This window comes from Pristiophorus japonicus, chromosome 1 (assembly GCF_044704955.1).
Source record: "Pristiophorus japonicus isolate sPriJap1 chromosome 1, sPriJap1.hap1, whole genome shotgun sequence".
Taxonomy (NCBI): domain Eukaryota; kingdom Metazoa; phylum Chordata; class Chondrichthyes; family Pristiophoridae; genus Pristiophorus; species Pristiophorus japonicus.
Window position 1 is genome coordinate 409,896,353 of NC_091977.1, and position 16,443 is coordinate 409,912,795.

At 43.7% G+C, this 16,443-nt stretch overlaps 1 protein-coding gene across 5 annotated transcripts in view; it reads left to right on the top strand.

Annotated features, from left to right (window-relative positions):
- Positions 1-16,443, top strand: part of tox (thymocyte selection-associated high mobility group box) — a 425,064-nt gene that overhangs the window by 342,083 nt on the left and 66,538 nt on the right. For all 5 annotated transcript variants that reach the window (XM_070875600.1, XM_070875611.1, XM_070875640.1 and 2 more), the window contains one exon: positions 9,903-10,181. In XM_070875600.1, coding sequence (XP_070731701.1) covers positions 9,903-10,181 — 279 coding nt within the window. The remainder of the gene's footprint in view (positions 1-9,902; positions 10,182-16,443) is intronic.

Here is a 16,443-nt window from a genome sequence, read left to right on the forward strand (position 1 = left end):
TGGGTTAGACTAAACTTGGAGTACTGTGAACAGTTCTGGTCTCCAAATTACTAAAAAGATATCGAGGCACTGGAGAAGGTGCAAAAATGATTTGCTAGAATGATACCAGAACTGAGAGGTTATTCCTGTCAGCAAAGATTGAACAGCCTGGGGCGCTTTTCTCTTTTTTAAAAAAAGAGAAGACTGAGGGGTGACCTGATAGACATCTTTAAGATTATGAAAGGGTTTGGATAGGGTAGCTATAGAGAAGATGTTTTCATTTGTGGTGGAGACCAGAACTAGGGGCCTTAAATAGTCAGTAATAAATCCAAGAGAGACTCCTTTATCCAGCAAGTGGTTAGAATGTGGAACTCGCTATCACAAGAAGTGATTGAGGTAACTAGCATACCTGCATTTAAGGGGAAGCTAGATCAACACATGAGGGAGAAAGGAATAGAAGGATATGTTGATGAGGTTAGATGAAGAAGCGATGGAAGGTGGCTTGTGTGGAGAATAAATGCTGACATGAACCTATTGGACTGAATGACCTGTTTCTGTGCTGCATATAATATATAATAGATACAGCACCTCAAGATTAGTTTTTTTACTTAAAGTTCACCCATGCATAGCACATCATTCCTTGCACTGAGAGCTTGGACCAATAATTTTCTCCCAGGTGTCAGAAAATGTTATTCTGTACTCCTTTCCTAGGGGTTCATGCGTGTGGCTTCGGTTGACTGGTTTTGATTTTCTCTTCATCCCTCGTATTCTCTTGTCTTCCAGCACCTGCTCTCCCATGGAACTTGCCACATGAGAGTGGTGGGTTTGAGCCCCTGTCCTAAAACTCAAGTCTGTTGTATTGATGTATCAATATACCGGGAATGGTAGCATAGTGGTTATGTTACTGAACTAATGATCTCGAGACGTACGTTCAAATCCCACCACTGTAGCTGTGGAAATTAAAGTCAGTTAATTAAATAAATCTGGAATAAAAAGCTAGTATCAGTAATGGTGACCATGAAACTATGAGATTGTCATCAAACCCAATCTGGTTCACTAAAGACCTTTAGGGAAGGAAATCTGCCGTTCTTACCTGGTCTGGCCTATCTATATGTGACTCCACACCCACAGCAAGGTGGTTGACTCTTCTGCCCTCTGAAATGGCCTAGCAAGCCACTCAGTTGTAAAAAAAAAATGCTACGAGAAACAATAGGAAGAAAAAAAATGGATGGACCACTCAGCATCGAGCTCAGCACCGGCTATGGACAGGACAATGGTGCACCCAGCCCAGTCGACCCTGCAAAGTCCTCCTCACTAACATCTGGGGACTTGTGCCAAAATTGGGAGAGCTATCTCACAGATGTGTCAAGCAACAGCTTGACCTGATCATACTCACAGAATCATACCTTTCAGCCAATGTCCCAAACACTTCCATTACCATCCCTCGGTATGTCCTGTCCCACCGGCACGTAGAGCCAACAGGGGTAGTGGCACAGTGGTATACAGTCGGGAGGGAGTGGACCTGGGATCCTCAACATTGAATCTGGACCTCATGAAGTCTCATAGCTTCAAGTCAAGCATGTGTGAGTAACCTGCTGATTACCACCCTCCCTCAGCTGATGAATCAGCACGCCTCCAAGTTGAACACCACTTGGAAGAAACACTGAGAGTAGCAAGGGCACAGAATGTACTCTAGGTGGGGGACTTCAATGTCCATCACCAAGAGTGACTTGGTAGCGCCACTACTGACAGAGCTGGCTGAGTCCTGAAGGACATAGATGCCAGATTAGGCCTGCGACAGGTGGTGAAAGATCAAACACGAGGGAAAAACCTACTCGACCTCGTCCTTACAAATCTACCTGTCGCAGATGCATCTGTCCATGACCGCATTGGTAGCAGTGACCACCGCACAGTCATTGTGGAGATCAAGTCCCGTCTTCACACTGAGGACACCCTCCATCGTGTTGTATGGTACTACCACCATGCTAAATGGGATAGATTCAGAACAGAACTAGCAATTCAAAACTGGGCATTCATGAGGTGCTGTGGGCCATCAGCAGCAGCAGAATTGTATTCCACTACAATCTGTAATCTCACAGCCCGGCATATCCCTCACTCTATCATTACCATCAAGCCAGGGGACCAACCCTGATTCAGTGAGGAGTGTAGAAGTGCATGCCAGGAGCAGCACCAGGCATACCTAAAAATAAGGTGCCAACTGGGGAAGCTGCAACACAGGACGACATGCATGCTAAAAAGTGGAAACAGCATGCTATAAACAAAGCTGTTCCAGTACAGCTACAACACTGGCATCTATTCGACAATGTGGAAAACTGCCCAGGTATGCCCTCTCACAAAAAGCAGGACAAATCCAATCCAGCCAATTACCGCCCCATCAGTCTGCTCTCAATCATCAGCAAAGTGATCAGCAAGATGTCGTCAACAGTGCTATCAAGCGGCACATATTCACCAATAACCTGCTTACCGATGCCCAGTTTGGGTTCCGCCAGGACCACTTGGCTCCACACCTCATTACAGCCTTGGTCCAAACATTGACAAAAGAGCTGAATTCCAGAGGTGAGGTGAGAGTGACTGCCTTTGACATCAAGGCAGCATTTGACCGAATGTGGCATTAAGAAGCCCAGTATAACTGAAGTCAGTGGGAATCAGGGGAAAACTCACCACTGGCTGGAGTCATACCTAGCACAAAGGAAGATGTTGTGGTTGTTGGAGCTCAATCATCACAGCCCCATGACGTTGCTGCAGGAGTTCCTCAGGGCACTGTCCTAGGCCCAACCATCTTCAGCTGCTTCATCAATAACCTTGCCTCCATCATAAGGTCAGAAGTAGAGATGTTTTCTGTTCTGCCTGTTGCTGGAATTAGCAAGCGGACAAGATATAGTTGCGAAGCTCTCAATGAAAGAGGAGTAACAATTTCAAAAGAATGGCAGGTTTACATCAAGTAGGCTCCATATGCACCAATTGATCTACGGATTAAGAATCGAACAGCTCATGCTGTTGTAGTTTCATGGGAAGCCGGCTTTGATGGATACTCCCCACTCAGCACTTAGTGCAGTGTTCAGTGCCATTCGTAACTCCTCAGATAATGAAGCTGTCCATGCCCACATGCAGCAAGAAGGATGACATTCAAGCTTGGGCTGATAAGCGGCAAGTAACATTCGCGACACACAAGTGACAGGCAATGACCACCTCCAACAAGCGAGAGTCTAACCACCACCTCTTGACATTCAACAGCATTATCATTGCCGAATCCACCATCCTCAACATCCTGGGGGTCACCATTGACCAGAAACATAATTGGACTAGCCACATCAATAATGTGGCAACAAGAGTAGGTCAGAGGCTGGGTATTCTGTGGCGAGTGTCTGAACTCCTGACTGTCCAAAGCCCTTGCACCATCTATAATGCACATGTCAGAAGTGTGATGAAATACTCTTAGAAACATAGAAAATAGGTGCAGGAGCAGGCCATTCAGCCCTTCTAGCCTGCACCGCCATTCAATGAGTTCATGGCTGAACATGAAACTTCAGTACCCCCTTCCTGCTTTCTCGCCATAACCCTTGATCCCCCGAGTAGTAAGGACTTCATCTAACTCCCTTTTGAATATATTTAGTGAATTGGCCTCGACTACTTTCTGTGGTAGAGAATTCCACAGGTTCACCACTCTCTGGGTGAAGAAGTTTCTCCTCATCTCGGTCCTAAATGGCTTACCCCTTATCCTCAGACTGTGACCCCTGGTTCTGGACTTCTCCAACATTGGGAACATTCTTCCTGCATTTAACCTGTCTAAACCCGTCAGAATTTTAAACGTTTCCATCATGTCCCCTCTCATTCTTCTGAACTCCAGTGAATACAAGCCCAGTTGATCCAGTCTTTCTTGATAGGTCAGTCCCACCATCCCGGAAATCAGTCTGGTAAATCTTCGCTGCACTCCCTCAAAAGCAAGAATGTCCTTCCTCAAGTTAGGAGACCAAAACTGTACACAATACTCCAGGTGTGGCCTCACCAAGGCCCTGTACAACTGCAGCAACACCTCCCTGCCCCTGTACTCAAATCCCCTCGCTATGAAGGCCAACATGCCATTTGCTTTCTTAACCGCCTGCTGTACCTGCATGCCAACCTTCAATGACTGATGTACCATGACACCCAGGTCTCGTTGCACCTCCCCTTTTCCTAATCTGTCACCATTCAGATAATAGTCTGTCTCTCTGTTTTTACCACCAAAGTGGATAACCTCACATTTATCCACATTATACTTCATCTGCCATGCATTTGCCCACTCACCTAACCTATCCAAGTCACTCTGCAGCCTAATAGCATCCTCCTCGCAGCTCACACTGCCACCCAACTTAGTGTCATCCGCAAATTTGGAGATACTGCATTTAATCCCCTCGTCTAAATCATTAATGTACAATGTAAACAGCTGGGGCCCCAGCACAGAACCTTGCGGCACCCCACTAGTCACTGCCTGCCATTCTGAAAAGTACCCGTTTACTCCTACTCTTTGCTTCCTGTCTGACAACCAGTTCTCAATCCACGTCAGCACACTACCCCCAATCTTGTGTGCTTTAACTTTGCACATTAATCTCTTGTGTGGGACCTTGTCAAAAGCCTTCTGAAAGTCCAAATACACCACATCAACTGGTTCTCCCTTGTCCACTCTACTGGAAACATCCTCAAAAAATTCCAGAAGATTTGTCAAGCATGATTTCCCTTTCACAAATCCATGCTGACTTGGACCTATCATGTCACCATTTTCCAAATGCGCTGCTATGACATCCTTAATAATTCACTTGCCTAGATGAATACAGCTCCAACAACACTCATCCAGGACAAAGCAATCTGTTAGATTTTCACCCCATCCACCACCTTATACATTCACTCCCTCCACCACCAATGTACTGCTGCTGTGTGCACCATCTACAAGATACACTGCAGCAACTCGCTAAGGCTTCTTCGGCAGCATCTCCCAAACCCGCGACGTCTCTCACCTAGAAGGACAAGGGCAGCAGGTTCATGGGAGCACCACTATCTTCAAGTCGTACACCATTCTGACTTGGAAATATATCCCCATTCTTTCATCGTTGTTGGGTCAAAATCCTGGAATTCCCTTCCGAACAGCACTGTAGGAGTACCTTCAGCACACGGACTGCAGCAGTTCAAGGCGGCGGCTCACCACCACCTTCTTAAGGGCAATTAGGGTTGGACAATAAATGCTGGCCTTGCTAGCAACGCCCACATCCCATGAAAAAAATGTTTTAAATGTTGCCATTGACTTGCTTCAATTGAATAATTATTTGGTTTAAGTTTTAAAAAACGAAATCAGTAGCTTAATTAAAAACCAGATAAAATCATTTGACCCGAAATTCCAACGTTTTGGTAAAGCGTAAGTTCAGCAGATCTAACTCGCAGGTGGGGGGTTGGAATTTTGTACTTGGAACAAATACAGCAGTTTTACGCCACTTTAACTTCCAACCTAAATTCAGCTGGAAGTGAGAGAGGATGTAAATTTTGCCTGTAAGGTACAACCACGCAAGTGAGGGTTTTAGACCAGGGTCACATCATTTGGGAGAAATTGAGCTGCATCAGGCCCGCTAAAAATTGAGCGTGAAATGAGCATTCCAAGTGTCCAAGGCACCTTCCTGAAATATGCAGTAGGCCTCCTGAATATGCTAATCATGGGCCTAATACGTGTTTTAGGACCCCTCTGCCAAATTCAGCTGAAAACTTATGGAGCATGTGCTACCCCTGTCTGCTCTGCTTTTCTGGGTCTACAGTGGCCTAACCAGAGCTTTTTAAAGGGACTGCTGGAGGCTGCTGAGGAAAGGTTAATGAGGAGTCAGGAGGAGCACTCTTGCTCGCCCTGTCGCATTCGCCTCCCCCCAAAGGACTTACTTGCAGATCAGCGCATTGTCCAAGCCAACCAATTTTGCAAAGGCCCTGACCAGCCAGCTACATTGGAATGCTCGATTGGTGTCCACAGCTTGCCGATTTTATATAGATGAGATTCATGGCGTGCCTCAGGCTGATGATTTCATGCCGGTTTCCAATGCGAGACCAATTTCCTTCCTCATAAGTCCTAAATTTTGTATTTATGCCCTTGGATATACCGATCTAACTTATGTCACTTTAAGGAGGAATAGCGATGCTGGGGCGAGTTGTGCAGCGCTCCGCAGATGCTACATATAGCGCTGATGTGCTTCAACGCCCCTCCCCTTCGCTTAAAGGGGAGGGCCGCTGCACGCTCTGCAAAGCCTCTGATGGCTTCCACTACACCACCAGGGCAGCGTGGTACCGGGCGTGGAGCCGGCACCCAAAACAGAGTGCCGGGCTGCACGATGGCAGCCTGGACCACGCAAAAATGGATGTAGGGAAGCTGACCTGAGAGTCGGCAAAAAAAACAAGATGATGGCGCGGGACCCTGGTGCCATTCCCTTTAACTTCCGCCTCGCAAGCGGATGTCAGCTGTTGACATTCGCTCATGCCAGCCTCGCGGGCCACGGGGCAATTTCCCCTGTGGGGCAGTAAGGGGTCGTCGTGCAGCGGTGAAGGTTCAATGATGTAGTTGCCATGGCAGCGCCTCAGCAAACTTCCGGGAAATTTCCTGGGAGGCGGTAGTGCTCCCCTCCCGGGCGAAAAGCGTCTTGCGCCCCTGGGGGCGCTAACAGGCCTCTGAAAAGGGGAAAATTTTGCCCCCATTTTATCAATACATGGTTAGTTCTCCCAATTGAACTAAGGGAATCTGATCATAACTGTTACTCTCTACATTCACCTTACAGTGAAGTAAGGCAACGTACTGATTCAAATCATGCCTCGCCTCATCAGTGGAAACATTGGCCCAGAAATCCCGGTTTCTCCTTCCCGCGGGCGTTCGAATAGATTTTAGAAAAAAGATGCCCACCTACCTGAAGTTGCTGCGGCCACGTGAGATCCCGGTCCTGAGGCCTCTCCTGACTGCGCGTCGCAGCACATGCACGTCAGGACGTACGCAGGTCTGGAGCTGGAGTCACATGGCTCTGGGCAGCCAATCAGGTGCAGTATATTCTCATTCATAATAATGGGAACTCCGTAGTTGGAGTTCCCATTATTATGAATGAGAACCTCCACCCCCCCCCAAACACTCCGATTTTTTAAAATAAAAGTTTTTAAAATTATGGTTTAAAATAAACTTACCGTAGTGGGGAGGGTTTTTAACAATAACGTGTTTTTAAAATTTTATTTAACTATGTTTTTGTGTGTTTTAAAATTCTTATGCCTGTAAAAGTAGGCTATGTACCTGCTTTTATCAGGCGCAAGAGTTTTGAGGACATTTGTTGGGTGTAAATCCCGCAATCTTGCCTTGCAAATGTCCTCGCTCCCAATATGCAGAGGATCTGTCTAGCCAGAAACTTGACAGAGCAGAAAAGCCGGTTTTCAGCACATGTGCATTGTGCGCTGAAAACCTGCTTTTCCGATGCCTTCCCGGGTCCGTAGAAACTCCGTGCGGACTCGGGGAGGCCACGATTTCCAGGCCATTGAATAAATACATGTGCAAAAATCATAAACATCCAGGTCACAAGGGGTATGACTGTTAGATCCCTAGGTCCTGCTATCATACAGGTCAATATAGGGCAATGTGAGTCCCATAATAGTAAAATGTTCAGACTGCGTACGAGAGCAAATGTTGCCACTCAATCTAAGAAGGTATCTACACAGACTTGAATTTATAATGAACATCCATGAGATGAACGACCACGTTATTCATTTTTGTGGTATTGGAGATAGGGAGAACACTGACTTGCTCAAGATATTCAGCAATGGAGTGCATTATAGCAAAGAATTTTGGTATCCCTACTAAATGAACACACACATGCACACTCCAGCAAAAATCACCTGACAGAGATTAAGAGCAGGATCACTAGCCAGTTCTTCGCTCTAGTTTGAGACATTGAGATCAATTGGAGCTCTATTTCTGCTCCACTGCTTGTGATCAGCTAACTCAGCACAGACTGCAGATGAAACCAAGTCCTTCTTGGTCTGCATGTCTTAATTTGTTTGCCTACTAAAAAAAGTAACTACATTTCAGAAGAATTAATGGCTATGAAGCTCTTTGGGATGTCATGAGGCTTCATATAAAGGCAAGTTCTTTCTTCTGTATGGCTCAGCATCATACCATATGGGGCCGAAAATTGCGGTCGGTGGCTTCCTTCGGACGAATGCCGCCGATCCGGAAAAAATCTACAAAAATGCCTATTAGTCCCAGAGGAACATGGGAGGCCTTCAATTCGCTGCACAGCTCACGGGAACATGTCTTCCACGTACGGACGCATATGCTGGAATCACGTGGGCCTGGACCACCAATCATTATATAGTATTGTCATTGATAATAATGGGAATTCCGTTTGTACGAGCTCCCATTACTATCAATGAGAATAACCCCCTAAAACAAGAAACACAGCACAATAAATTTAAAAAAACACCTCATATTTAAAATTAATTGGTGAATGTAATTAAATGTTTTAGAAATGTTTTAATGTGTTTAAATAAGGTTAAAAATAAACTTACCTTAATGGACAGGGTTTTTAATATAAAAATGAGTGATAAATGTAATTTTTCTGTTTTAAGCTATAAGCCTGCTTTTACCAGGCGTAAGAATTTGAAGGACATTCGCTGGGCAAGAATTCGCCTAATAGCCCAATTTCTGCCCTGCATATGTCCTTCCTGCGGGGATGCGTAGGATCTGTCTAAAGACATTTTGACAGAGCGGAAAAGCCGGTTCTCAGAGAATACACATCACACGCCGAGAATCGGCTTTGCGAGGCCTCGCCGGGTGCGTGCGCACATCATATGCACCCGGCAAGGCCGCCATTTTTGACCCATTATGTATTGGCCAATTGAGCCATGGTTTGGGGTCAATGCCAATTGTGCAGACAGCACTTTTACACAGGCGTAGATAATTTTAAGCAACTGGAACCTTCTTTTAAAAACAGTGAATTCCATCATATAAGGAAACTGGCAGGGGTCTGAGCTTGAAGGCACAAGAGACTTGGATTAACAGCAGTAGAGATACAGTCAGTAACACATGGTGCTGGCTTGGAATCATTATTGAGCCCAACAGCATGAATATATAGCTGAGATAAGATCACTGTTGAAACAGCTTCCACATGACCCCTTTAAGTTACTTTATCTGCTTCCATTTGGATGACTAGAATTTTAATGGAGCTACTGTGTGCAGTTACTTTCTGATGGTGCACTTACTTGATCACAATAGATATGAGGATATACTGTTTCAGACTTATATAATTATTTAGACATCGTGGTGTCTGAAATATTTATAAATGTGAGATGGGCATAAACTGTATATCACTAAAGCTTTTGTAAAGTCTACAAATAAAATCAACTGTGGCTATCTCACTGTAGATCTAACAAACAAAAGGCCATAGCATCTTCCAATTTCTGTGTTAGGAACCCTGGTGTTGAAAATATATGTAATGGAAAATATCACCTGAGGCAACAGATTTCAGTCTTCTGAAGTGGCAATCAGCATAGTATGTGAAGTAACTGCTTAGTGCACTGTTCAGTGTGCAGTAAGGTTGCTTATACTATGACTGAAAATGCCCTATTAGCATTTAGTATTTTTATCTCTTACCATTTAGAATTAAAATACACACACATAAATTAATCACTCAGACCTTTCTTTGGTTAGGAGACAGTTGAAGCAGTGGTTTGTTTTCAATGTATAATTTATATTAATTTTCAATAAAATGCATTTTCCTAATTTATGTAGGATGAATGCCAATAAAACATGTGAGATCAATCTGATCATAGAATAATCGAAGCCATCCATCTCAGTGGACAAATGTGTGTTTTTCTTCAGTACATTTTATTTATGATTTCCCCACCACCATCATTTTCTTTTCCAGATGCATGATCTGGGAAACACAGAAACTACTCATTACAGTGCTCACCCACAGATGTCAATTATGAGATCTGCTATCCGATCTACAGACATCAGACACCCAGGAGTAATGCAACGTGGTCAGCTGACCACGATAAACCAGTCACAACTCAGTGCACAACTTGGTCTTAATATGGGAGGAAATACTATCCAACACAGCTCACCATCCCCACCAGGAAGCAAGTCCGCTACTCCATCACCGTCCAGCTCAGTCCATGAAGATGAAACCGATGAGACATCCAAGGTGTGTAAAGCTTTGTTATGTAAAGCTTCCAATATAATGACTTGGAGGAGTTACTGAGCCAGACAGTATGAGGAAACTGAACTAACATCAGTAGAGAACTGTCATTAACCCAAGGCTCATCAGGTATTTGTTAATTCAACTATGTATGTTAATCTAGCTCCCTCGAGTTTCACCACTGTTCTAAGCCAGTTCCAATTATGTCATTGATGCTCACTGTTTAAACAAAATTACCTAAAATCAGAAAAAGCGAGCATACCTCCTCCCCTCAGAATAGTACGAAGTAAATTATAAATGTTCAAACTATGTAATTTCAAATAAATGCTGACAGTGAAATACCTTTAAGAAAATATATGACTACAGTATAAAAAATACTTACTGCTTGGGTGTTGCCTACCTATGTATGATGCCAATAAAAACATAAAAAATGACAATTTATTCCATACTTTGTAATCCCATGCTTGTGGTATGAACACACATGTTGAAATGTTTTTAATATAAATTTTTAAAAATAGATTTTTAGTTTTCAGTAAAAAAATATTTTTTTTATATTTACTTAAATTTTAAAAAAGGAATCATCATTTTATAAATACGTATAATACATTTAATTTCTAACATATTTGTTAAAGTCCTACGAGGAATTGAAAGGCACAATCACAGTGTGTGAAGTGGAAAAATATTAATTTCTGTACATGAGCAATCTTACAAAGAAATAATTACCGAAAGTATTTCTTGAAAGCTTTTGAATGTTAACACCCTGAATACATTAAGTTTATATTTAATCTACTGAACCAGTCTTGGGAATGCTAGGGTTGATCTCAGTATTTATGGTCCACCCTGGCAATGCCATACAATTAACACTGGAGAGACAAAATAGGCCATCTCTACTACCAGTAAATGGAGAAACCGAATCTAATTATGCTAAGCAATGACCACAATGAAGTCAAACTGATCAAGGATAAAGACGTTCTGTCCACATGTAAAAAGACAGGGATATACATACATAGCAATCAGAAAGGAACAACGCTGTAACAAGCCTCATAAGGTTGAAGGGGTATTAGTGGGAGAGCACTTGGGTGCCAGTGACCATAATTCAGTCAGATTCAAGATAGTTATGGATAAGGACAAGGATAGGCCTGGAATAAAAGTCCCAAATTGGGGAAAAGCTAACTTTGCTAAGTTGAGAAGTGATTTGGCCACAGTAGACTGGAAACAGCTACTTGTGGGTAAATCAGTGTTGGGACAGTGGGAGGCATTCAAGGAGAAGATCCGGAAGGCTCAGGTCAAACATGTGCCCTTGAAGAAAAAGGATAGAATAACAATTCTTGAACCCTCTGGATGTCTTGGGACTTACAGGGGAGGATAAAGAAAAAAAGGGAAGCTTATGTCATATACCATAAATACTATAGAATCTTTGGAGGAATATAGAAACATAGAAAATAGGTGCAGAAGTAGGCCATCCGGCCCTTCAAGCCTCCACCACCATTCAATAAGATTATGGCTGATCATTCCCTCAGTACACCTTTCCTGCTTTCTCTCCATACCTCTTGATCCCTTTAGCTGCAAGGGCCATATCTAACTCCCTCTTGAATATATCCAATGAACTGGCATCAACAACTCTCTGCGGCAGGGAATTCCACAGGTTAACAACTCTCTGAGTGAATAAGTTTCTCCTCATCTCAGTCCAAAATGACCTGCCCCTTATCCTAAGACTGTGTCCCCTCGTTCTGGACTTCCCCAACATCGGAAACATTCTTCCCGCATCTAACCTGTCCAGTCCAGTCAGAATCTTATAAGTTTCTATGAGATCCCCTCTCATCCTTCTAAACTCCAGTGTATAAAGGCTCAGTTGATCCAGTCTCTCCTCATATGTCAGTCCAGCCATCCCTGGAATCAGTCTGGTGAACCTTCGCTGCACTCTCTCAATAGCAAGAACGTCCTTCCTCAGATTAAGAGAGCACAATTGAACACAATATTCCAGGTGGGGCTTCACCAAGGCCCTGTACAACTGCAGTAAGACTTCCCTACTCCTATACTCAAATCCCCTTGCTATGAAGGCCAACATACCATTTGCCTTCTTCACCGCCTGCTGTACCTGCATGCCAACTTTCAATGACTGATGAACCATGACACCCAGGTCTTGCTGCACCTCCATTTTTCCTAATCTGCCACCATTCAGATAATATTTTGCCTTCGTGTTTTTACCCCAAAGTGGATAACCTCACATTTATCCACATTATACTGCATCTGCCATGTATTTGCCCACTCGCCTAACCTGTCCAAATTACCCTGCAGCCTCTTAGCGTCCTCCTCACAGCTCACACCACCCCCAGTTTAGTGTCATCTGCAAACTTGGAGATATTACACTCAATTCCATCATCTAAATCATTAATATATATTGTAAAGAGCTGGGGTCCCAGCACTGAGCCCTGCGGCACTCCACTAGTCACTGCCTGCCATTCTGAAAAGGAACCATTAATCCCAACTCTCTGCTTCCTGTCTGCCAACCAATTCTCTATCCACGTCAGTACATTACCCCCAAATACCATGTGCTTTGATTTTGCACACAAATCTCTTGTTTGGGACCTTGTCAAAAGCCTTTTGAAAGTCCAAATACACCACATCCACTGGTTCTCCCCTATCCATTCTACTAGTTACATCCTCAAAAAATTCCAGAAGATTTGTCAAGTATGATTTCCCCTTCATAAATCCATGCTGACTTGGACCAATCCTATCACTGCTTTCCAAATGCGCTGCTATTTCATCCTTAATGATTGATTCCAACATTTTCCCCACTACTGATGTCAGGCTAACCGGTCTATAATTACCAGTTTTCTCTCTCCCTCCTTTTTTTAAAAAATTGTTTTATTTAGCAACTCTCCAGTCCATAGGAACTGATCCAGAGTCGAGACTGTTGGAAAATTATCACCAATGCATCCACTATTTCTAGGGCCACTTCCTTAAGTACTCTAGGATGTAGGATGTAGACTATCAAGACTTGGGGACTTATCGGCCTTCAATCCCATCAATTTCACGAACACAATTTCCCGCCTAATAAGGATATCCTTCACTTCCTCCTTCTCACTAGACCTTCGGTCCCCTAGTACATCCGGAAGGTTATTTGTGTCTTCCTTTGTGAAGACAGAACCAAAGTACTTGTTCAATTTGTCTTCCATTTCTTTGTTTCCCATTATAAATTCACCCGAATCCGACTGCAAGGCCCTACGTTTGTCTTTAGTTAAGAGGTAAAATTAAAAAGGATATTAGAAATGAAAAAGCATGAATAATTCTTGGCTAATAAAATTAAGGAAAACCCAAAGGTGTTGTATAAATATATTAAGAGTAAGAGGGTAACTAAAGAAAGGGTAGGGCCTATTAGAGACCATGAGGGTAATCTTTGTGTGGAGGTGGAAGATGTTGGTATGGTTGACTTAATGAATACTTTGCATCTGTTTTCACAAAGGAAAGGGGCAATGCTGATACTGCTATCGAGGAGGAGTGTGAAATTCTGGGTGAAATAAACATAGTGAGAGAGGAGGTATTAAGGGGTTTAGCAGCTTTGAACGTAGACAAGTCCCCAGGCCCGGATGAAATGCATCCCAGGCTGTTGAGCGAAGTAAAAGAGGAAATAGCAGAGGCCTTGACCATCATTTTCTAGTCCTCTTTGGATTTGGGCATGGTGCCGGAGGACTAGAGGACTGCTAATGTGGTACCCTTGTTTACGAAGGGAAAAAGGGATAGGCCGATTAATTACAGGCCTGACAGATTAACCTCAGTGGTGGGAAAATTATTGGAAAAAATCCTGAAAGACAGGATAAATCTACATTTGGAAAGGCAAGGATTAATTAGGGACAGACAGCATGGATTTGTTAAGGGAAGATCGTGTTTGACTAACCTGATTGAATTTTTTGAGGAAATAACCAAGAGGGTCGATGAGGGTAGTGCATACGATGTAGTATATATGGACTTTAGCAAAGCTTTTGATAAGGTCCCACATGGTCGACTGGTCATGAAGGTTAAAGCCCATAAGATCCAGGGCAAAGTGACTAGTTGGATCCAAAATTGGCTTAGAGGTAGGAAGCAAAGGGTAATGGTTGATGGATGTTTTTGTGACTGGAAGGATGTTTCCAGTGGGGTGCCGCAGGGCTCATTATTGGATCTCTTGCTTTTTGTGGTATATATCAATGTTTTAGATTTGAATATAGGGAGTATGATTAAGAAGTTTGCAGATGACACTAAAGTTGGCTGTGTCGTTGAGAATGAAGAGGAAAGTCATGGATTGCAGGAAGATATCAATCTACTGATCAGGTGGGCAGAGCAGTGGCAAATGGAATTTAATTCAGAAAAGTGTGAGGTGATGCACTTTGGGAGGGCTAATAAGGAAAGGGTATACACATTAAGCGGTAGGCCACTGAATAGTGTAGATGAACAAAGGGACCTTGGAGTGCTTGTCCACAGGTCCCTGAAAGTAGCAGGCCAGGTGGATAAGGTGGTTAAGAAAGCATACGGAATGCTTGCCTTTATTGGCTGAGGCATAGAATACAAGAGCAGGGAGGTTATGCTTAAATTGTATAATACTTTGATTAGGCCACAGCTGGAGTACTGCGTGCAGTTCTGGTCGCCGTATTATAGGAAGGACATGATTGCACTAGAGAGGATGCAGAGGAGATTTACTAGGATGCTGCCTGGAATGGAGAATCTTAGCTATGAAGATAGATTGGATAGGCTGGGTTTGTTTTCATTGGAACAGGGGAGATTGAGAGGAGACCTCATTGAAGTATACAACATTTTGAGGGGCCTGGATATAGTGGATAGCAAGGGGCCTATTTCCAATAATGGAAGGGTCTATTATGAGGGGGCATAGTTTTGTGGTTGGTGGAAGGTTTTGAGGGGAGGCTTCTTCACGCAGAGGGGTTGTGGGGGTCTGCAACTCACTGCCTGGAAGGGTGGTGGATGCAGAAACCCTCACCACATTTAAAAGATGGTTGGATGGGCACTAAAGTGCCGTAACCTGCAGGGTTACAGACCTAGAGCTGGTAATTGGGATTAGACTGGATAACATCTTGTTGGCTGGCGCAGATACAATGGTAAGTACTGCAGGGAATCGAATACAGCCAGGATGATGATCTGGACTAGTTTTGATCGCCGGGATGGGTCAGAGAGGAATTTTCCCAGATTTTTTTTTCCCCAATTGGCCTGGGTTTTTATCTGGTTTTTGCCCTCTCCCACATGGCTCTGGTTAGGATGGAGTGTAGAATGTTTCAGTATAAGAGGTGTCGCAGTTGTGTGGGGAGGACTGGTTGGGCTGGATGCTCTTTAACTTTCCGCCATTTTTCATTGTTCATAGGTTTATATGTGACCTTCAGGGCTGCTGACCTAGGGCCGTGCGGCTCTTTGACGGCCGGCTCGGACACGATGGGCTGAAATGGCCGCCTTCTGTGCTGTAAATTTCTATATTTCTATCCTGAATTTATGGAGAGAATAACTTGTGTCCGTTCCCTCCTTATAAGAGGTACTTATTTTTGGCAACTATTTGGCCAACTCAGTGATTTATTCCGATAATGGAAAGAAAATGGCCCTGAAATTACGTGGGGATCCTTCAAGTCTCCCATTGTAGCTCCAGTGGGAGATCTAAGGGAAACCCCTCCAGGAAAATTCCATAAACTGCTTAAAATGGCCATTTGTACCATTTCTCTGGGACTTCTGTTGCTCCCCTGCCTAAATTATAGTAGAGGATTGGTAGAACCCCTCCAGAATTTCAGAGCCAATTAAAAAAATGTTTTAAAGTTGTGTTCATCAAGGTGCTGGAAAATGGAATTATTCTCATTTTGGGCATCCAGTGTCAACTTTAAGAACTGCCAATTTCAGCTGGGGCATAAAATGGGCAATATCAGATCAACCGTCATTGGAAAGAAAATTGGGTGTATAACGGGGCTGCCTAAAAACAAAATTGTCTATTTTACACTCCCATTGAAGTTGAAGGTTTCACACATTGGCATTTTACCAATGCTGAGAGGGTGGGTTTGGAGGTGGGTCAGCTGTAAAAATGGAAGTGATTGGCAGCGGGTTGGAAGCCCGCTGTCAACCCGCCTCCACGCTAGTCTCCCAGGGCCAGGGGTTGGATCTGTCAGCGATTAACAGACCTGACACCAAGCGGTGAGAAAGGCAATTTATATCATTAAGAGGTAGTTAAAAGCCAATTAAAGATAATTTTACCCTCTACTTACCATTATTCCAGCTATTTGCCGAGGTTCATGGCGCTTGG